General features: G+C 43.4%; 1 protein-coding gene across 2 annotated transcripts in view; it reads right to left on the reverse strand.

Annotated features, from left to right (window-relative positions):
* Positions 1-24248, reverse strand: part of LOC139583964 (protein bicaudal D homolog 1-like) — an 83904-nt gene that overhangs the window by 30980 nt on the left and 28676 nt on the right. For both annotated transcript variants that reach the window (XM_071415429.1, XM_071415428.1), the window contains exon 3: positions 11879-12091. In XM_071415429.1, the coding sequence (XP_071271530.1) occupies positions 11879-12091 (213 nt within the window). The remainder of the gene's footprint in view (positions 1-11878; positions 12092-24248) is intronic.

The raw sequence follows: 24248 nt of genomic DNA on the forward strand, positions 1-24248 counted from the left end.
AAACTGGTCCAACGCCGCATCTCCCTCTCTCCACACGGCGTTGGCCCATTCCAGGGCTTTCCCGATGAGGCACGAGACAAGGGCGGACACCCTCTCACGGCCTGAAGGAGCCGGGTGGACGGTTGCCAGGTATAAGTCCAGTTGTAATAGGAACCCCTGGCAGTTCGCAGCCGTCCCGTCATATTGCTGGGGAAGGGAGAGACGAATCCCACTGGGACCAGGAGAAGGAGTGGCGCGTAATTGAGATACCGGTTGTGCTGGTGGAGGCGCTGGGAGAACGCCCTGTCTCTCCCAGCGGTCCATTGTCTTCGGCGGAAGTCGTGACAGGTTTTCAAGCCAGCCATATTTTGGCCAAATAGCGGATGCTGCCTTCATTAGTGCAGGATTTAGGAACTGGAGAAAAGCCATTGAAAAATTCACAGCACATCAAAACTGCCAAACCCACCGCCACTTTGTAACTGTAACAGCACACCAACTAAATCCAACCAGTGTCCAGTTATCCAGCACGTGGGGTAAACAGCAGGAGGATGCAAGGCATTGCTTGATGAAAATTGTTAGTTCAGTGAGGCATGTAGTAAGACAGGGACAAGCCTTTAGAGGCCACACGAATGACAGTGGGAATTTATACCAGCTTTTGAAACTTAGGGCAAAAGAGGATGATCCCATTTTACTGAATTGGTTAACAGAGCGTACCACAATGTACACAGGCCTCAAAGCACAGAAAGAAATTCTGAACATCATGGCCAATACAGTCATTCGAGGCATTGCAGCTGAGATTAAGTCTCTTCCGATTGTACAATTTTCAGTAATTGTTGATGATACTCAAGATGTCTCTGGTGCTGAACAGGAGAGTGTCTGTCTGCGTTATGTTGACCATGACCTTGTCCCTCACGAGGAGTTTATTGGGCTATACAGGGTGTAGGAAACAACAGGCGAGGGCATTACGAAAGTGGCAACTGATGTGTTGTTGATTTGCCCATGTCTGCCTTACGTGGGCAGAGTTACGATGGTGCCTCGAACATGGCAGGAAAATACACAGGTGCACAGGTAATTGTGAGGAGGCAGCAGCCATTAGCCCTCTATTTGCATTGTGGAAATATGATTACACAGGCTGCCTGCTCAGCCTCCCCACTGATCCGGGATTCCCTTGCTTGGGTCCATCAGTTAGGTGTTCTCCATGTCCAGTCAGGAAAGTTTAAGAGCAGGTTTGAATTAATTGCCGTCCAAAGATACAAATTTGACCACCCTGAAACCCCTATGTTCAACAAGGTGGACTGTGTGGAATACTGCTTTTAGACCTGTGCTAGGGCAGCATGAGCAGGTACTAAGCAGCCTAGAGGAGATGGCAAAAACTGCATCCAAGACAGCTTCAACTGCCAGTGGCTTATTCGAGCACTTCAGCAAAGGCAAGACTGTTTGGGTTCACACTTGCCTCTGCTGTTCTTGGAGAGCTTGAATGTCTAAACATTTCACTGCAGAAGAAAACTCAGACTGTCTCTGGTATGCAGGCTGCAGTCGACTGTGTGCGGTCATCTCTTAGTGGCAAGAGAAATGACAAAGCAACAACATTGATTGACTCCATTGAATCCATTGAGTCACACTCAAGACGATTTGCTGGAAAAGCAGTGGATCACTATAGGGCAGAATTTTTTTAAGTGTTGGATGGTGTGGAGGTTCAGTTTGGCGACCGTTTTGACCAGGACAGTCTAAACATCCTGCAAAAGTTGGAAAGAGCGCTTCTCACGGGGGAGTTGGATGAGTCTCTAGATCAGTACCCAGAGCTGAACATAGATTCTCTTTCAGTGCAGTTGCCTTTCTTTCGCAACAAATACCCCTGTAGCATCAGTGGAGAGGCAGCAGATGTCCTCAGGAGGCTTCCAGTGGAGGTGCGGGGGTTGACCAAGTTGAGGTGCTGATCAGAATTTTGTTTGTGGTGCCAGTGTCTTCATGTGAGGCTAAGAGGAGTTTCAGTGCACTCCGCAGGTTGAAGACTTGGTTACGGGCCAGCATGGACCAAGAGAGACTGAACGGCGTAGTTGTCTGTAATGTACATAAAGATAGGCTGGACAATCTCAAGAGGGAAAATATCTGCCAGCAATTTGTTAGGTCCATTGAAACCCGCAAACATATGTTCGGTTCTTTTGTTCAGCGGTAGAGAGCGGTAGAGATACTCTTAATGATCGGCTACGAAAAGCCAACTGACATTTACTCCTGAGGTGCTGACTTGCTGCACCCTCGACAACTATTGTGATTATTATTATTTGACCATGCTGGTCATTTATGAACATTTGAACATCTTGGCCATGTTCTGTTATAATCTCCACCCGGCACAGCCAGAAGAGGACTGGCCACCCCTCATAGCCTGGTTCCTCTCTAGGTTTCTTCCTAGGTTTTGGCCTTTCTAGGGAGTTTTTCCTAGCCACCGTGCTTCTACACCTGCATTGCTTGCTGTTTGGGGTTTTAGGCTGGGTTTCTGTACAGCACTTTGAGATATCAGCTGATGTAAGAAGGGCTATATAAATAAATTTGATTTGATTTGTTCAGTAGTGTGCATAGCAGTGGTTCTCTTGGCGTGATCCTGGACAACACCCTGTCGTTCTCAACTAACATCAAGGCGGTGACCTGTAGGTTCATGCTCTACAACATTCGCAGAGTACGACCCTGCCTCACGCAGGAAGCGGCGCAGGTCCTAATCCAGGCACTTGTCATCTCCCGTCTGGATTACTGCAACTCGCTGTTGGCTGGGCTCCCTGCCTGTGCCATTAAACCCCTACAACTCATCCAGAACGCCGCAGCCCGTCTGGTGTTCAACTTTCCCAAGTTCTCTCACGTCACCCCGCTCCTCCGCTCTCTCCACTGGCTTCCAGTTGAAGCTCGCATCCGTTACAAGACCATGGTGCTTGCCTACGGAGCTGTGAGGGGAACGGCACCTCCGTACCTTCAGGCTCTGATCAGGCCCTACACCCAAACAAGAGCACTGCGTTCATCCACCTCTGGCCTGCTCGCCTCCCTACCTCTGAGGAAGTACAGTTCCCGCTCAGCCCAGTCAAAACTGTTCGCTGCTCTGGCACCCCAATGGTGGAACAAACTCCCTCACGACGCCAGGTCAGCGGAGTCAATCACCACCTTCCGGAGACACCTGAAACCCCACCTCTTTAAGGAATACCTAGGATAGGATAAAGTAATCCTTCTAACCCCCCCCCCCCCCTTAAAAGAGTTAGATGCACTATTGTAAAGTGGTTGTTCCACTGGATATCATAAGGTGAATGCACCAATTTGTAAGTCGCTCTGGATAAGAGCGTCTGCTAAATGACTTAAATGTAAAAATGTAAATGTTCTCAACCTTTTTCGGGTACTGGAACCCCTGCATATTTTGAGCAAAGCGGGCAAGGTTTTGAGTGGTCCTCAGGGACCTCCACCCCTCTATATTATATGTAAAGTTACTGGAATCCTTGTGCTGAATACGTTCATTACACTTTTTTATTTCACGGACACCTTGCAATTACACCAGGGACCCCTGGGGGTCCACGGAACCATGAGAACCCCTGGTGTATAGTATGATATTTGTTCTTTTGTTTAGTAGTTTTCCGTTTTTAGTACATGACAGTACACTTACTAATTATTTATTTTATGTTATTTTATTTAAAATTGAGTACTTTGTGTGACATACTTGTCTATAGCTGCTGTTTGAAGAGTTGAGACACTGACTGAACAGTAAATATGTATTTTAGAAGGACATTTTGGTTGATTTATTTATTCATTGAAGTAGTTATTTCGCTTTTAGAACTGTACTTATTTTGAGCTTTTTGTTCTTATAAAGCTATTGTAGAAGACTCAGGCCAGTGGCAGATATTTAATGACTATAATAATGTATCAGAAAAAGTCTAATTAAAAGGTAAATTCAATACGGAGACCAACTTTGTGAGGGTTCTCAATGGAGGTTCTTTTAGATGAGATCGCACCATGTTCATTGTATTTACGAAAACTGCACCCATACCCAGTGTACAGTACCATTGCTACCTACTGGCCTTTCTTGGTATTGCTGGTTGTAAATACATACTGGACTGATAAGGAACACTGCTATAACTATTATTTTTACTAGTATTATAACTATTTAAACATTTGAACAAGTTGGGACAACCCTTCAGTTAACTACCTATCAATTATCCAGTAGTAGTAATTATGGTTCCTCAATATACATTTAACATATTACAACATAGGCTGTGTGTTACAGCACTACTTTTGGTGTCCCCCTCAGGAATTGCACTTGAGAAAATGTAATGTACTTGTCCCCTCCAAAGTTGATATCAGATTTTTGCCCTGGCTATAGGCCTACTGTTCGCTCAATTAAGTTGAGAATTTTGATAACTAAAAGAGAGATTAGAGTTTTTTCATTGTCTTCTCTTTACAGCAATAGCCATTTTCTTTAGAAATGTTGTTTTCCAGTGATTGTATTTTTAAGTATTGCGATATACCTGGCTGGGCCTCTATACTCAACAATCTTGTATTTGGTATTTGCCGCGCGCGCTGCCCAAATTAGGCATTGCGATTTAAAACAATTTTCATATTCCAATAAGTTAATGATCCTCTGTGTCCAAATCATGCTTTCTGGTGTAATGATTTGATGTATTTCTGTATAGACAGGAGTAGGCTAATTAGGTTATATAATTTTGGTAATATCATAAAATTTACTTGAAGCTTAGTGTTCTCATCGAACCACATCACACTTTGGAGCGTAGGCTATACCAACTGTTTTCAAGTACATTCAATACATTTTCATGCCTCTGACATGCGGTTATGATAAAAAGTGTTGTAATAGCCTACAGTTTTCTTGACATTTTGTTTTAATTATTGTGATAGGGTCATGTTTTACTGGTACAGCGTACCCCCACAAATTATTTTGTCGAGACGCGGTAACGGACTGTACTGCATTACTTTCACCGCTGGCCATAACAAAGGGGCTGAATAATTATTGAATCAAGGCATTTCAGCATTTCATTTTTAATTAATTTATAAAAATTGCTAAAAACATATTTCGACTTTGACATTATGGGGTATTGTGTGTAGACACAAAATATCAATTGAATCCATTTTAAATTCAGGTTGTACACAACAAGATGTGGAAATGGTCATCTGGTGTGAATACTTTCTGAAGGCACTGTATAATATACTGTATATACATTCACAATACATGTTTATATAACATATAATAGTTTGCACTGTCTATGTGTAGATCACCTGCTAGCTGCCAACCTGTCTATACTCGGTAGTTACAATATGATGTCATTATAATACTTACAGTATCTATGTGTCAAAAACATGAACTAGAACAGTATGGCATGCATCAGCACTCATAGTATGTGAATTAGTGTCACTTTGCTGCATGTTCTGAACCCTCTGAATGCAGTAATAATAGATGTCTTTGCTCTATAAGTCCAGTCCAGATACCTGGCCTCTCGCCTCTTTTTAATGCACCAACTCTAAATAGGACACACACACACACACACACACACACAAACACACACACACACACACACACACACACACACACACACACACACACACACACACACACACACACACACACACACACACACACACACACACACACACACACACACACACACACACACACACACACACACACACACACACACACACACACACACACACACAGTATCTCCTCCGATGTGATGATGATGAGGCAGTCCAGAGTTCAGTTCAGAGACGGGATCAGCCTGACACTCTATGAAACAAATTGGCCCTCTGAGTTGTAAGCAAAGAGTCAGCACTCTCATTCTCTGCAAGATCATTCTTTTGGGCCAATCACAGAGAATGGAGGCAGCAGCCATAGAGATCTGAACATGCTGTGGTGGATCAGATGATATATTAGGTGGGAGAAATTCTGGTAATGTCATAAATCTGGGAAATGGATTAGAAGGAAGGAAGCTGAGTCTCAGCAACATTTTCATGTTAATCTAAATGTCAAGAAGAAGAAGAAGTAAGAAAAGAACATCATTTCAATATGCACAGCTTTATTACAGTTACAGTTACACACACACACACACACGCACGCACGCACGCACGCACGCACGCACACACACACACACACACACACACACACACACACACACACACACACACACACACACACACACACACACACACACACACACACACACACACACACACACACACACACACAGCTATGTCTTACTATACCTTTGGGGACCAACAATTGATTCCCATTCAAAAACCTATTTTCCCTTACCCCTAACCTTTACCCTAACCATAACCATAACCCTAACCTTAACCCCTAACGATGACTCCTAAATGAGTACCATCAAAATGTCCGCACTTCTCTGAATTTTTGTTGGTTTACTATTCTTGAGAGGTCTTTTGGTAAAAATGTGTACACACACACAAACACACACAATGCAATTTCCTGAAGAGGAGTTGTGAATCCTAAGAGCATTGGCTACGGGTACTATAAATTTGTATGGATTTACAGTACAGCAGCCTCAGATTCTGGCTTTACATGGCTGGACACACATTATCAAACATTTAACATAATTTACATAGTTTGAGTCATACCTCAAACACCAGCCAATAGAATTGCCTTACTAAATTCAAATTGGTTTGGGTTGCAGCTAGTACATTGTGTGTGTGTGTGTGTGTGTGTGTGTACAGAATGTGTATGCATGCATGTACACGCATGTTAGCCTATATTTACACCATAAATGATGAACAGGTTTCAGTCCTCCATAGCCCCTCATACAGTATCTATTCAGGGCTTCTTATTTCCCCTCTCCTCAATAAAGTTGCTTAGTGGCTCCTAGCCTGCCCTACACTGAAGTGCTGACCCAGACTCTGGGTCTTAGATATGGGGTGAACAGTGGGACCCTGGCCAGAGCCTCACCAGGAGAAGAGACTAGTGATGGGATCAAATATCGATACAGTTATGTTTGGATGATATTATATCGATATTTGGCTTCAAGTATCAAATTGTAAAGAAAAATACAAAATAAAAGTTGGCTGTACTTGCACCAAAACTTAGTTTGAAATAGTGAGCCAACATGTTTTCAGCAATTTATTTCCCTGACTAATTACAACTCGTTTTCTCATGGTCTCTCTGCAGCAGACATTTAGTGAGCAATATGTTTGGAACATAAAATCGCAATAAAATCGCAGTATTGAATTGCAATGCATATAGAATAGTGAGAATTGTGGGAATCGTAATACATATCGTATCGGCATCTAAGTATAGTGATAATATTATACTGTGAGGTCTCTTGAAATTCCCAGCCCTAGAGGAGACAGATGGTCTTGGGACAGACATGGACCCTCCAGTACCTGACTGACCACATCTTCAGTCACCGGAGGAACAGCAGGACTCAGGGAAATGGACTGAGAAATGGAAGGTCAATTCAATGTACAGTCAATTGTACATGCTGCTGTTTCTGTATTCAAGCCTGTAGCAGCATTTTATTTGACACTTGATCTCCATGTCATGACACACTGTAGAGCATTGTACTTGAAAGCACAGCGTTGCTGCAGATCCTTATGCAGCTCTACCGCTACACTTGTAGCTACCGCTACACTTGTGACAATGGAAGCGAAAAATACCGATATTCCAATATGGACCATAGGCAAAACACAAACAGCTAATTAACAAACTCTTAATCCGTGACATTATTGATTCACTGTACGTGACCACTGTGGTTTGCTAATGGGTGGTGTTGTCTCATTATATATTCCCCACAAAGCAGGGCATTAGGACTGAGCTGTCCATTAAGTCCGGGGTATTACTGGCCGATGATTACTGTCTCAACACCACCACAGGATCAGGGCATGGCCAGTGCACCACCAAACACTCACACAACACAACCGCTATGGGAAAGGCCAATACTGTAGCCCTGTGTCCCACTCCACATCAGGGCCAGTATTAATTTAAACAATGCAGGTTAACTACTAGCGGTAGGCCAGAGCCTATTTTAAATACAAACAGTAAAACACACAGAACCTACTATTAACTTAGTCTCTATCATTTTTCTGTACATTCCTTTGATTTTAGGAGATAAACATGTAGGATCTTAATTAATCCTGCAGCAACAGGATGAAAAAAAAGAGAGATCAAATTAAGATCCTACATCTTTAGAATCTGTTTGGGATCCACATTAAACCAGTTGATTAGATCCAGTTAGAGACAAATTAAGCCCCTTGTGTGGCTCCAGCACATTAAAAAGAGACTGTCTTCTAATGAATATGCACCACACAGGCAAAGGAGACCCACACAGCAAGGCAACAGGCTAATCAGCAGATCATCAAAGAGCCAAGGGCCACCCAGGTCACGAAGCAAACAGGTGACAGGTGCACATGAAACAGGTGCACGTGAGAAGTTTTACAAGGTTTATTGTAAAAGCAAGAGACATTTTACAAGGTTTATTCAATTAGGCCTAGTAAAGATATCACAAACAGGCAACTAGATACAGCCGCGGGCTGATGTTTGTCAGAGTGGATGGTAGGGGGGCCAGAACATAATTCTAATAATTTGTTCACAGCAAATTGACGACAACTAAGCCCAAAAAGTGATTATATTTCAAAATAACAATAATTTCCTACCTTGATTACATTGAGACACAATCATGTCTCTTCTTTAAATTCATTTCCTAAATGAAATTCATTTTAGCTGAATTCCTGGTGATTTTAGTCATTATAGACCCCAAAATAAAATAAAATAATACAAATAAAGTAAATGTTTTGTACAAAAACGCTGTGTACTACCCTTCACAGAACAGCACAAACTGGCTCTAACCAGAATAGAAAGAGGAGTGGGAGGCCCCGGTGCACAACTGAGCAAGAGGACAAGTACATTAGAGTGTCTAGTTCGAGAAACAGACGCCTCACAGTGAAGAGGAGACTCCGTGATGCTGGCCTTCTAGGCAGAGTTCCTCTGTCCAGTGTCTGTGTTCTTTTGCCCATCTTAATCTTTTCTTTTTATTGGCCAGTCTGAGAAATTGCTTTTTCTTTGCAACTCTGCCTAGAAGGTCAGCATCCCGGAGTCTCCTCTTCACTGTTGATGTTGAGACTGGTGTTTTGCTGGTACTATTTAATGAAGCTGCCAGTTGAGGACTTGTGAGGTGTCTGTTTCTCAAACTAGACACTCTAATGTACTTGTCCTCTTGCTCAGTTGTGCACCGGGGCCTCCCACTCCTCTTTCTATTCTGGTTAGTGCCAGTTAGGGTTAGGGCTGTTCTGTGAAGGAAGTAGTACACAGCGTTGTACGAGATCTTCAGTTTCTTGGCAATTTCTCACATGGAATAGCCTTCATTTCTCAGAACAAGAATAGACTGACGAGTTTCAGAAGAAAGTGCTTTGTTTCTGGCCATTTTGAGCCTGTAATCGAACCCACAAATTCTGATGCTCCAGATACTCAACAAGTCTAAAGAAGGCCAGTTTTATTTCTTCTTTAATCAGCACACCAGTTTTCAGCTCTGCTAACATAATTGCAAAAGGGTTTTCTAATGATCAATTAGCCTTTTAAAATTATAAACTTGGATTAGCTAACACAATGTGCCATTGGAACACAGGAGTGATGGTTGCTGATAATGGGCCTCTGTACGCCTATGTAGATATTCCATTAAAAATCTGCCGTTTCCAGCTACAATAGTCATTTACAACATTAACAATGTCTACACTGTATTTCTGATCAATTTTATGTAATTTTAATGGACGAAAAATGTGCTTTTGTTTCAAAAACAAGGACATTTCTAAGTGACCCCAAACTTTTGAACGGTAGTGTAGATATTTTACAAAAATGTTATTCACAATAACTGAACTCACATTTTTGGAATGCTTGGAATGACAAGTGAGCAGACACAAACAGTGACTGTGCAACCCCAGCGGTTCCTGCCAACAGTGTGTGAAGCATCTAATCTAACTAGTGAATGAACTGCTGCCACCCCCGGGCTGGGAGGGCACAGTTTGTTCTGTACTGTGTGATGAGAGAGCAGCCTGGCTCACTCAGGGATGCACATGTGCCGAGCTCAGGGCATTTTTCTTATTCCCTAGCTTAGCACCGGATTTGCCCTCCACAATGGGGTCATGTCCGCAGCGGCGTCTGACCCCGGACTGAACCCCTCTGCCTCTGCTGACAAGCACATGTACGTAGCCCCCCCACACACACAGGCATGCACCACGCGCACAAACACAGGCACGTACGCTTGCACACACACTCCACACACATTCCACACAGTGACTCTCTGCATGACCCCTATCCGCCCTTTAGAGTGACCCTGTGCCCGCTACTGTACCTCACACAGAGTTTGACACCAAACAGCTGGTCCCTATCAGCAGGGTAGCAAGATGCACCTCATGTTAATCTACAAATAATATCTCAATGTGTGACATTACAGTAGGCTGTAGGCTAAATTGAGTACATAACCTCATTTTGTGGATTCACAGTAGCCTACACAGGAAAACATGTAAAAGGGCCAATGACGTGACGTGTAAATGTTGGTGTCCGAATGAAATATTTTCCAAAGTCAAGAACTAATGTTTACAAATTCTACATAATGTAATTTTGACTTTTCTCTTTTATATGAGTTCTAAAAGAGTTAATGGTTAAATGTGAAGGAAAAAAATGGTTACTTTTGGTGCTCTGAAGTAAAAAAAATGGGATTAGGAGCAACCGTCCGAAGGCAAAGGTAATGTAGATAAATGTTAATAAAACATCTTAAATCATAATAAAATGGTCAACAAATATTATACTAGCATGATTTTGTAAGGTGTATACCACTATACTGCTATATGGGTAAGACAGTTTATGCAGAAAGCTTTTAAATACTTTAAATACTTTTGTCTGGAAAAATGTCCTTAATGATTATCGTTTGGTGCAACCGAAAAAAGTCACAATTTTGGATCAAATCACATTACGATGCTGATCTGACAGGATGTGACATCATACAACTGCTACAAAACAATAAAAATGTTGAATTATCGGAAACTTTATTAATATTTTATTTCAATACTTAAGATTGAAAGTCAAGTTTTCACATGGGTGCACAAGCAGTCGCCTGTAAAACATGTTTAAGTGAGAAAAGTCATACATACAACCAGTATTTTTAATGTAAAAAAACTATGACATTATTTTATTGTCTAAAAAATGCAGAGAGAAGCTCAGCTGATAAGAGACATTTCACATGGTTTTTATTTCCCTAACATAAATTGCAGTGAAAAGTGAAGAAAAAAAAAATCATTATAATGTAACTTCTGACCTCATAGATGTTGAATATTTGACCAATTGACCAATTGTAAATCATGTACAATTATAATTAATATGCTTTGTTTAACTGATTGAACAAACTTTTTTTTGTTGCCATTTTGGGCTTTTAACCCCACCTGCACACAATTTTTACTCTTTTTAAAAAATCTGTACTGTTTTGTCTTTCACTTCTTTTCTTTGGCGCGAATAAATAAAACCTAAAAACCTAAAACCTAAATATTTGAGACCATGCATTTATTCATATTTTACTATTCATTTCTTTACATAACACTCAGTTTTTTGTTTACATTCATGGGTGCACTGAATGACTAAATTTAACAATCTTGTAACAATCACATTTTTAACAATTATGTATTGCAAAAAAAACTGAAAGTGCATATGTAACACTCATGGGAACATAAAAAGTGTAATACAGCTTTAGCTGTAGCACGGTTTTTGGATCAAAAGTGGAGAAAAAAAAGAGAAATACTAATTATTCTGTAAAAAAAAAAAAAAAACTTTTGACCCAAATACCATACTACAGCTCAAAATGTATTACAGCATGACACTAGTCAGAGGTGTGAGAGAGTGACATCAGTGGACAAAAGTCTCTACCTCTTTGTGCTCCTGAAGCACGGTGTTGAGCCTCTCGCTCTCGTTGGACGCGTTGGACGCCACGGAGCGGCTCAGCTTCAGATCCGTCTGCAGCTCCAGCAGCTGGCCCATGTAGAAGGCCTCCTTTGACGCTGACTCCTGCAGCAGCGACTCCTCGTTGATCTCGCCATCCTCCGCCACCTTACGCTGGTTGGAGTATGCCTGGCCAAACGCCTGGGGAAGCAGAGAGGGAATAGACCAGAATGAGATACAGAACTTTGTCTGTTTGGTTAGAAAGGAATTTTTCTTCAAAAGGCAGAGGGTTAGCCATGGTACAGCGTCCGTAGATAGAAAGCAATTTTTTGGGTTAAATGCCTTGCTCAAGTGCACAACGGTAGAGGTAGTAATGATCTGACACCAGCATCCCTGAAGTAGCTAATAACAAAAAATCTTATACACTTTGGATATGGTTGTGGAGGAGACTATGTCCCCTGTGGTCACTAGGTACCTTCTTATCACCCACAAAGCTCCAAGGTTGTCCCTCCTCGCCTCAAGGGTATTGTGCAATGATATTTCAGCCCCTGTCTCTGATCGATAGACACTGTGTTCCCATTCTCCTGACACAGGTTTTCACACAGCGCTCCAAGCTGACTTGTCATGACAAAGGAATCCTGGCTTGATGCTTGATTGAGGGAATGACAGCATTGATCAACAACAGCCAATGACCCCTGGATACCGGCCATGTTGGAAAGGTGGCTCCTATTCACACCTGTAACAGCTACCTCTACAGCACCAAGGTTGTATTCATTGGGTACCAAACTAAAGGAAACAGACTGAAACAGGATTACCTGGCCTTATGAAAAACACACTGAACAAAAATATATATACGATGTGTAAAGTGTTGATACCATGTTTCATGAGTTGAAATAAATATTCCTTGAAATGTTCCATATGCACAAAAATCTTATTTATCTCAAATTTTGTGTAAGAATTTCTTTACATCCCTGTTAGTGAGCATTTCTCCTTTGCCAAAATAATCCATCCACCTGACAGGTGTGGAATATTAAGAAGTTGATTAAACAGCATGATCATTACACTGGTGCACCTTGTGCTGGGGACAATAAAAGGCCACTTTAAAATGTGCAGTTTTTGTCACACAACACAATGCCACAGATGTCTCAAGTTTTGATGGAGCGTGCAATTGGCATGCTGACTGCAGGAATGTACACCAGAGCTGTTGCCAGAGATTTGAATGTTCGGTTCTCTACCATAATCTGCCTCCAACGTTGTTTTAGAGAATTTGGCAGTACGTCCAACCGGCCTCACAACTGCAGACCAGCCCGGGACCTCCACATCCGGCTTCTTCACCTGCGGGATCGTCTGAGGGCGGGTGGGGGGAGGGGGGCTTGGTGCTTCTGAGGGCGGGTGAGGAGTATTTCTGGCTGTAATAAAGCCCTTTTGTAGAAAAACTCAGTCTGATTGACTGGGCCTGGCTCCCCAGTGGGTGGGTATGGCTGCCAAGTAGGTGGGCCTATGCCCTCCCAGCCCCAACATGGCTGCACCCCTGCCCAGTCATGTCCATAGATTAGGGTCTAACGAATGTATTTCAATTGACTGATTTCCTCATATGAACTGTAATTGAAATTGTTGCATGTTGCATTTATTTATTTTTGAGTATATAAAGGTTCTATGTAATGCCAGGTCAAGTGCAGAAGATTAGAGTATGCAATTAAATCAGATTGTACTCGGTTGTCTACTGGCACAGAAAAGTATTAAAAAAAGCCACACACTACACTCTCTCTCTTAGCTTCTGCAACACTCAATGGTTCATCAAATATCTCATACTGCCATATCAACCAGCAGGTCTTAGTCAGAACATGCCTGGGATAGGAGTTAGTACATGAAGAGGCCTCTTGTCAGAGAAGGGAATCAATTAAGTCAGGGGTGTCAAACTCATGCCATGGAGGGCCTAGTTTCTGCTGGTTTTGGGGTTTTCTTTTCAATTAAGACCTAGACAACCGGGTGAGGGGAGTTACTTACTAATGAGTGACCTTAATTCATCAATCAAGTACAGCGGAGGACGGAAACCCCGGAGACCCTCAACCCTCTGTGGAATGAGTTCCACATGTGAATTAAGGGCTTACTCTATGACAAGACACCATCATTTATGGAGTACAATCAATGTGATTATCAACGGCAACACTGGAACAATTAGGGTTAAGTTCCTTGCTCAAGGTCACATTGACAGATTTTTTAGCTTGTCGGCACAAAGATTCCAACTAGCAACCTTTCGGTTACTGGCCCAACGCTCTAACCGCTAGGCTACCTGCCGCCATCATATCCATGTGTGTATGTGTTCAATTAATTGTCACTCGCACCAGTACCTAAAACATGTTCCACACCAGTACCTAAAACATGTTCATTTATTGACCAATAAACATTCACTTGGGTGTGGTCTGGCACATAAATGCAATCATATTTGTATTGTAAGAGAAGTTGGTCCACATGTTGCAAACACTGCCAAGACTCAACATATGCAAGAACATTCATATCGACCACACAGTGGCGCTATAACAGGCACATGTTTATCTCTTGGTCTGTTTGACTCAGAGTGATGAAATTTGGCACACATGCTCAGGGATATGAGTTCAGCTAACCCACACGATATATACCATTCTTGCTATACACGGGAAACTGATGAGGGTGAAAAACTCAGCAGCGTTGCAGTTCTTGACACAGACCGGTACGCCTACCCCGCTCAAAGGCACTTAAATCTTTTGTCCTGCCCATTCACCCTCTGAAAGGCACGCATACACAATCACTGTCTTAATTGTCTCAAGGTTTAAAAATCCTTCTTTAACCTGTTTCCTCACCTTCATCTACACTGATTGAAGAGGATTTATCAAGTGACATCAATAAGGGATCATAGCTTCACCTGGATTCACCTGGTCAGTCTATGTCATGGAAAGAGCAGGTGTTCATAATGTTTTGTACAATCAGTGTATATGATTTCAGCATCCGTATGCTGTACTGGGAGCGCTGGTCACGCCAAATAAGGCTGTTAATCTTCCAATACAGCCAGCATCTGCCAGAGGAAGAAAAATGCTGTCTGGTCAGTTTGCAGAGGGACATGACGCTCAGGGCTCAGATTTGAATTTAACTGTCAAATTGTGCTATGTCTTTTTTTATTAGGACTTTTTCATGAGAAATGTATATGTTCATTTTACAACATTTCTTTATTGTATAATACTGACATAACATAAAAGTAAATAATTTTGTCCAATAATCATATTGCTATGTGAAAGTGCTTCTGGTGCATGTCTGAGAGACAGCCCACTGGGCACACATGTCTGTTCAACGTCTAGTTTTGATTTGGTTGAATTTTCAACTAATGTGAATTCAACGTGAAATCAACAAAAATGTCACCATATCATTGGTTTTAGGTTAAAAGTTACATGAAAAAAGACCCTTACATTGATAACTTTTTGCAAATCCAATCAGTATTCCATGTTGATTCAACATAATCACATTACATTCTTTTTGTTGAAATGACATGGAAACAATGTTGATTCAGCCACTTTTTGCCCAGTGGGAAAAGTCTGGACAGAGAGCTGTGTCCTCTCAGATGTAATAGTCTCAGCACCACACTCCCTCAAAACCAAACCCAGTTGAATGATTCTCCCAGAGAGCTTGAGAAAGGTTCTCTCTGATTGGTGAATGAATAATTCAGGAACACTGTTTCCACCTTATCATCATCATGTCCACAACATTTGAGCAGAAGGATGACTCATTGATAAGATACCAGCCTTTATTACTTGTGGTCATACTACCTTCAATAGACTTCTTTCTCAATGCACCATTTTTCTACCACACTTTAATAACAATTTATACATTTATTAGTGTGGAATAAGCCGCATGCAGCATTTTGAGGTGTGTTTGTAGATAGTGGTAATTTGTCATTGTTAAATCCCTTCTGCTCCAGAGCAGATCTTAATACAGGAAGGGAGCTCAATACAGAATATAAGCAAGGGCTCCGCTGAAAGAGAGAGCTTAATGTGAATGAAGTTAAAGCTCCCCAACAAAAAGTGTATGTACATACAATCTGATGATTTAGTTATTACATTTTCAGGTTTGACCAGCTTTCATGGTTGGTGGGGTTTGGCTGTTCATTTGTGTGTGGAGGGGGGTCGAGTCAGTACATGTATAGCATTACTTATTTGTGTGTGTGTTTGTGTTTGTGTGTGTGTGTGTGAATGAGATAAGGAGATTTAGCAGCAGAAGATGTATACAATAACCATCCTTCCATTGACAGCTGGCCACCTCCTGCGTCACACACAGACACTGACAGCTGATCCCCATCCCATCTCCACTGAAACAACACAGCACACCGATGAACAAACTGTACACCCCCCCACACACAGACAATTAACCCACTCAGGGATGAGATGACTCTTTCATAGAAAGAGAGCTCAACCAGTCATGACTACTGAATAACTGGAATGCAAAGCCTCGGTCACGGTCATCATGGTCAATTACCACAAACTGCCCCATTTGACACAGATAGTCACACCATTCAATTATTCAATGCTTAGTCAGCGAGTGAGCAACCGGCCCATGGGACAGGAGAGGATTGGGTTAAAGCAGGTCTATGGCTCTTTGGAAGTCCCTACGTCACATCTAGAATGTGTTTTCAATTTGTTGATGTTGACACTGACTGCAGTGTAAGTCACCTTTGTCTATTCACACATGTACCAACAGCATGTGAACAAACGCAGCTGTGCACAGTGTTTCTCTTGTCTTCTATTTTTCTAGTGCTAATCACGTTTGCATAGGAACTACACATAAACACACAAGAGAGTAATCAATCCTTAATTGCACACACAAACAGTCACTAAGGAGCTTCTATCTGGCCACTATAAAAACATGCATTGATGTGAGGAGCACTCTCTCTCTCTCTGTCTCTCTTTCTATCTTGTTTCAGATGTCCCTCGTGTCTCCTCTCCTCCAAGTGCAACACCACAGAGTGATTCTGTAAGTGATTAGGTGAGAGGCCCCGTAGTCCCTAGAACAAAAGATGTGATTAATTTGGGGCTTGACCAGGGTGAATGAGCTGGCATTGTTGCTTTTAGATGAAAGCCTGTCAATATCCAGACAGGCAGGAGGGCCAGACTCCACAGGCCCCTCGAGAGTCCAGCTGGGTCCCTCGAGCAGGAGCTTGGCTTGGGCCCCACTCTGAGGCCTCTCTCCCCCTGGCTTCTCTCCCCCTGGCTCCACTCTGGAGGATGGAGGGAGAACAGACAGTGGAGGCTGCCTGTGATTCAGAGTCAGTGCTGCTCATCCATAGAGACAGGGGATCTTGGATGCATAGTGGGAGAGGCAGATGGTTTTCGAACAAAGGGAAGCTAGGCGACCTCAAAGCCTGTTCTCTCCATCTGCTTCCTGTTATTCTCTACAGAACACATCACTCTGTAACACAGCTCAAACACATATGAGGAAAACGTGCTCTGGCTCCCTGTTGCATGAGGCATCCTCCTCTGATGCACGGCTTAAAATAACTCCATGTCTGTACTGTAACTGTATATGAAGATCAACAAAAATATAAGGTGCACTGCTACCACAGAATAACAAGATCGTCTTATCATGTCACATTAAACATGGTGGATGTGAGGATGTTTAAAGTTGTATGTCATATCCTGGGGTGATAATATGTGGTTAACAAGTGGGGTCCAGTACGGTGTTTTATACTGATTATAGTTGTATACTGCATTGTGGATTCCACCCTGAGGCATTCTGGTCCATCTGCGATAGAAGCCACACAAAGAAAGCCCTTTCTATAGATATTCATCCCTCAGGCATAGGATGAGGAGCAGACAGTTCTCTGGTCGACACGGGACGGTTGACTGGTATGTTGTGTAGTCTGGTGTGTTGTGGAGTGGTGTGCTACCCTGAAATCCTTCCCCCCTGCGACATACCCTGTTTGGGAGTCGTGGGACAGCTCTGTGCCATTTTTAGACCCAGGGAGCTCAGCACGCAGGAGACTGAACTACTTCGGTGTAACAGTGATTCATCTCCAACCTAACCTCCACGGTAGAGCCCTCTTAGACTTCACTTCTTCTGTGATAGTATGCAACACAAATGATAAAAACCAAGACTTGTCAACGACCACCTGATTGCTTAAATGGAAAAGAAACTTGGAATCCAAGTTTCAATGTAAGAGAGGTGAATTTTCATGATTAAGGTCAAAGGTAGGTGGAGTCATAGTGGATAGATCAGTGGACTATGTAGATTAGCTATGACTTATTTATTTCACACTTAGTTTGGACTTAGTTTGGACTTTTAATAAATACAGTGCATTCGGAAAGTATTCAGACTGCTTGACTTTTTCCACATTTTGTTACGTTACAGCCTTATTCTAAAATGTGTTAAATTGTTTTTTTCCTCCCCAATCAATCTACACACAATACCCCATAATGACTAAGAAAAAACAGGTTTGTAGATTTTTTTGCAAAAACATAAAATCTAAAAATGTATTCAGACCCTTCACTTAGTACTTTGTTGAAGCATCTTTGGCAGTGATTACAGCCTCGAGTCTTCAACTCAAATCAAATGTATTTATATAGCCCTTCTTACATCAGCTGATATCTCAAAGTGCTATACAGAAACCCAGCCTAAAACCCCAAACAGCAAGCAATGCAGGTGTAGAAGCACGGGGGTTAGGAAAAACTCCCTAGAAAGGCCAAAACCTAGGAAGAAACCTAGAGAGGAACCAGGCTATGAGGGGTGGCCAGTCCTCTTCTGGCTGTGCCGGGTGGAGATTATAACAGAACATGGCCAAGATGCTCAAATGTTCATAAATGACCAGCATGGTCAAATAATAATAATCACAATAGTTGTCGAGGGTGCAACAAGTCAGCACCTCAGGAGTAAATGTCAGTTGGCTTTTCATAGCCGATCATTAAGAGTATCTCTACCGCTCCTGCTGTCTCTAGAGAGTTGAAAACAGCAGGTCTGGGACAGGTAGCACATCCGGTGAACAGGTCAGGGTTCCATAGCCGCAGGCAGAACGGTTGAAACTGGAGCAGCAGCACGGCCAGGTGGACTGGGGACAGCAAGGAGTCATCATGCCAGGTAGTCCTGAGGCATGGTCCTAGGGCTCAGGTCCTCCGAGAGAGAGACAAAGAAAGAAAGAGAGAATTAGAGAGAGCATACTTAAATTCACACAGGACACCGGATAAGACAGGAGAAGTACTCCAGATATAACAGACTGACCCTAGCCCCCCGACACATAAACTACTGCAGCATAAATACTGGAGGCTGCGACAGGAGGGGTCAGGAGACACTGTGGCCCCATCCGGAGACAGGGCCAAACAGGCAGAATATAACCCCACCCACTTTGCCAAAGCACAGCCCCCACACCACTAGAGGGATATCTTCAACCACCAACTTACCATCCTGAGACAAGGCCGAGTATAGCCAACAAAGATCTCCGCCACGGCACAACCCAAGGGGGGGCGCCAACCCAGACAGGAAGATCACGTCAGTGACTCAACCCACTCAAGTGACGCACCCCTCCTAGGGACGGCATGGAAGAGCACCAGTAAGCCAGTGACTCAGCCACTGTAATAGGGTTAGCGGCAGAGAATCCCAGTAGAGGGGAACCGGCCTCTAACCCTTGACTTGACAAACAAGACGAAATGTCAACAAACAAACAGAGAACACAGGTATACATACACAGGGGATAATGGGGAAGATGGGCGACACCTGGAGGGGGGTGGAGACAATCACAAAGACAGGTGAAACAGATCAGGGTGTGACATGAGAGAAGAACATGTTAAGGAGTCTTTGACAATTTTTTTGGCCCTCCTCTGACATAGCCTAGTATATAGGTCCTGGATGTCAGGAAGCTTGGCCCCAGTGATGTACTGGGCCGTATGCACTACCCTCTGTAGCGCCTTAAAGTCGGATGCTGAGCAGTTGCCATACCAGGCAGTGATGCAACCGGTCAGGATGCTCCCGATGGTGCAGCTGTAGACCTTTTGGAGGATCTCGGGACCCATGCCAAATCTTTTCAGTCTCCTGAGGGGGAAAAGGTGTTGTCATGCCCTCTTCACGACTGTCTTGGTGTGTTTGGACCATGATAGTTAGTTGGTGAGGTGGACACCAAGGACCTTGAAACTTTCGACCCGTTCCACTACAACCCCGTCGATGTGAATGGGGGCTTGTTCGGCACTTATTTTCCTGTAGTTCATGATCAGCTTTTTTGTCTTGCTCACGTTGAGGGAGAGGTTGTTGTCCTGGCACCACACTGCCAAGTTTCTGACCTCCTCCATATAGGCTGTTTCTACGTCGTCAGTGATCAGGCTGTTGTGTCATCACCAAACTTAAGGATGGTGTTGGAGTCGTGCTTGGCCAGGCAGTCGTGGGTGAACAGGGAGTACAGGAGGGGACTAAGCACGCACCCTTGAGGGGCCCCCGTGTTGAGGATCAGCATGGCAGACGTGTTGTTGCATAACCTTACCACCTGGGGGCGGCCCGTCAGGAAGTCCTGGATTCAGTATCAGAGGGAGCTGTTTAGTCCCAGGGTCCTTAGCTTAGTGATGAGCTTTATGGGCACTATGGTGTTGAATGCTGAGCTGTAGTCAATGAACAGCATTCTCACATTGGTGTTCCTTTTGTCCAGGTGGGAAAGGGCAGTGTGGAGTGCAATTGAGATTGCATCATCTGTGGATCTGTTGGGGCGGTATGCGAATTGGAGTGGGTCTAGGGTATCTGGGAGGATGCTGTTGATGTGAGCCATGACCATCCTTCAAAGCACTTCATGTCTACCGACGTGAGTGCTACGGGGCGGTAATAATTTAGGCAGGTTACCTTCTCTTTCTTGGGCACAGGGACTATGGTGGTCTGCTTGAGATATTACAGACTCAGTCAGGGAGAATTTGAATACGTCAGTGAAGACACTTGCCAGTTGGTCCGCACATGCTTTGAGTACACGTCCTGGTAATCCATCTTGTGAATGTTGACCTGTTTAAAGTTCTTGCTCACATCGGCTACCGAGAGCGTTATCACACAGTCATCCAGAACAGCTGGTGCTCTCATGCATGCTTCAGTGTTGCTTGCCTCGAAGCGAGCATAAGAGGCATTTAGCTTGTCTGGTAGGCTCGTGTCACTGGGCAGCTCGCGTCTGGGTTCCCCTTTGTAGTCTGTAATAGTTTTCAGGCCCTGCCACATCTGACGAGCGTCAGAGCCGGTGTAGTAGGATTCAATCTTAATCTTGTATTGACTGATTGTTTGATGGTTCGTCTGAGGGCATAGCGGGATTTCTTAAAGTTAGTATATTTAGATTAGTGTCCCGCTCTTTGAAAGCGGCAGCTCTAGCCTTTAGCTCGATGCGGATGTTGCCTGTAATCCATGGCTTCTGGTTGGGATATGTACGTACGGTCACTGTAGGAACAATGTCGGCGATGCACTTATTGAGCCGATGACTGAGGTAGTATACTCCTCAATGCCATTGGATGAATCCCGGAACATATTCCAGTCTGTGCTAGCAAAACAGTTCTGTAGCATAGCATCTGCGTCATCTGACCATTCCATACTGAGTGAGTCACTGGTACTTACTGTTTTAGTTTTTGCTTGTACGCAGGAATCAGGAGGATAGAATTATGGTCAGATTTGCCAAATGGAGGGCGGGGGAGAGCTTTTTATGCATCTCTGTGTGTGGAGTAAAGGTGGTCTAGAGTTTTTTTCCCTCTGGTTGCACATGTGACATGCTGGTAAAAATGTGGTAAAAATGATTTAAGTGTGCCTGCATTAAAGTCCCCGGCCACTAGGAGTGCCGCTTCTAGGTGAGCATTTTCTTGTTTGCTTATGGCCTTATAGAGTTGGTTGAGTGCGGTCTTAGTGCCAGCATCGGTCTGTGGTGGTAAATAGACAATAAATCTCTTGGTAGATAATGTGGTCTACAGCGTATCATAAGTTACTGTACCTAAGGCGAGCAATACCTCGAGACTTCTTTAATATTAGACATTGCGCACCAGCTGTTATTGACAAAAAGACACACACACCCACCCATCGTCTTACCAGACATAGCTTCTCTGTTCTGCCGGTGCATTGAAAATCCCTCCAGCTCTATATTATCTGTGTCGTCGTTCAGCCACGACTCGGTGAAACATAAGATATTACAGTTCTTAATGTCCTGTTGGTAGGATAATCGTAATCGAAGGTCATCAATTTTATTTTCCAACGATTGCATGTTAGCAAGTAGAATTGATGGCAGTGGGAGTTTACTCGCTCGCCTACGGATTGACAAAAGGCAGCCCGATCTGCATCCTCTTTTCCTCCACCTTCTCTTCACACAAATTACTGGGATCTGAGCCTGTTCCCGGGAGAGCAGTATATCTTTCTCATCGGACTCGTTAAATGAAAAAGTTTCTTCCAGTTTGTGGTGAGAAATCCCAGTTCTGATGTCCAGAAGTGATTTTCGTTCATAAGAGACGGTAGTAGCAACATTATATACAAAATAAGTTACAAACAACGCAAAAAAACTAACAAAATAGCGCAATTGGTTACGGGCATGTAAAACCTCAGCCATCCTCTTCAGCGTCATCTTAACAAGCTCAGGAGAGCTTTGCGTGTGTCTGTCTGTGTCTGTCTGTGTATGAATATGTGTCTGCCTGTGAATGTGTGTGTGTATGTGCACAACATCTGAGCGATAAAATTAGATATATAATGCTCCTTCAGTGCTTGCACATTTCCAGTAGGAAAGCCTGCTGTATATCGTCTATTAGGTTTAAACAACAATATCTTTACATTGTGAAAATGTTTGTTCCCTTTGCTCTGCCAGGCTGCCAGACTGAAACACTCAAAATCCCATAAATAAACAGGCATCACTCAGGCAGCATTAGTCAGAGGGCAGAATGGGATACATTAAGCTCCAGTCGGTCAAAAACAGGAAATAAAAATATACATGATGTAGCTTATTTTTCACTCATTCTATTGGACCAAAATAAGTACAAACAAAAGCCTTGGGGAGGTGCATAGTTCAGAATAACAGGAGCAGAATGGGAATCCGCCCCCAAGATTAACTATTCAATGCATTGAGTTCTGAGGTGTTTGAATGCAGCTATAGAAAACACTGTCTAGGATTTCCAAGCAATTAACATATAAAACTGTATCATAACGCAACCAAGAGCAGACTGTCTAGACTAACGGCATACAAACAGCAGATATTTAGCCTGTAGACGACAGCATTCTATGTCCCCTTGTAACACACAAGGGAAGAGCTCTCAGCACTCTGCCTCCCCACATGATGCTTGCCAACTCTAAAGCTGCTGCACTGATGTGTGTGTGTGTGTGTGTGTGTGTGTGTGTGTGTGTGTGTGTGTGTGTGTGTGTGTGTGTGTGTGTGTGTGTGTGTGTGTGTGTGTGTGTGTGTGTGTGTGTGTGTGTGTGTGTGTGTGTGTGTGTGTGTATGATCGTGTAAAATTGACCAAAATCAATCTCCATCTAAATCAGTAAGTATGTTTATTACAAGGCTGAGAGCAGAGGCATGTTACTGCTGCACCTTTGTTTAATTTGCCAGGCCCACTGAAAGCTCTTACTGATTCAGGATTTCTGTGTGTGTGATATGAAGGATTGGGTGTGCACGTGTGTATGTGCGTGTGTGTGTGTGTGCACATTTATACCACACATTTGCCGATTTGTGAGCAGGTATTATGATGACTAACTGTGTGTGTGTGGGTGGTACCAAAACTGTACCAGACACAACAACCAACAATAGTATCCTATCCAGTCTAGTGCTTTCCCTCCCATCTCTGGTTGTGTGTGGTCTGTCCACATGCTGTGTTCATTCTAAAGGTCAGCCAGGAGAAAGCCAATGTTTAGCTTGTCTTTTTGAAGCAATTACATCTGGCCCCCAGTCATCATTCCACCACTGATAAGAGGGACGCTTGGTCCAGAGCGCAGAATGCCCATCACTTATTAAGGCTCATTCTGTATGTATCATCTCCTCTCCTCATCTCTCCCCTCCTCTCCTCATATCTCCTCCTCTCCTCTCCCCTCCCCTTCCCCCTCCTTTCCTCATCTCTCCCCGCCTTCCCTCATCTCTCCTCATCTTTCCTCTCCTCATCTCTCCTCTCCTCATATCTCCTCTCCTTCCCTCTCCTCATATCTCCTCCCCTTCCCTCTTCTCTCATCTCTCCTCTCCTCATCTCTCCTCTCCTTCCCTCTCCAGCTGAGAACAGATGGGTTGCAAACTGGCCCTTAACAGCTCACTGCCCTGTGTGAGATTATTAAGTGGAGTGGCATTAATTCTTCCACACATCACATATGTGACAAACAAGTCAGCAGGTAGGATAAGGATTGCATCTCATCTAACCTTACGGTCTGTGCTAGT

Source organism: Salvelinus alpinus, chromosome 9 (genome assembly GCF_045679555.1).
Source record: "Salvelinus alpinus chromosome 9, SLU_Salpinus.1, whole genome shotgun sequence".
Taxonomy (NCBI): domain Eukaryota; kingdom Metazoa; phylum Chordata; class Actinopteri; order Salmoniformes; family Salmonidae; genus Salvelinus; species Salvelinus alpinus.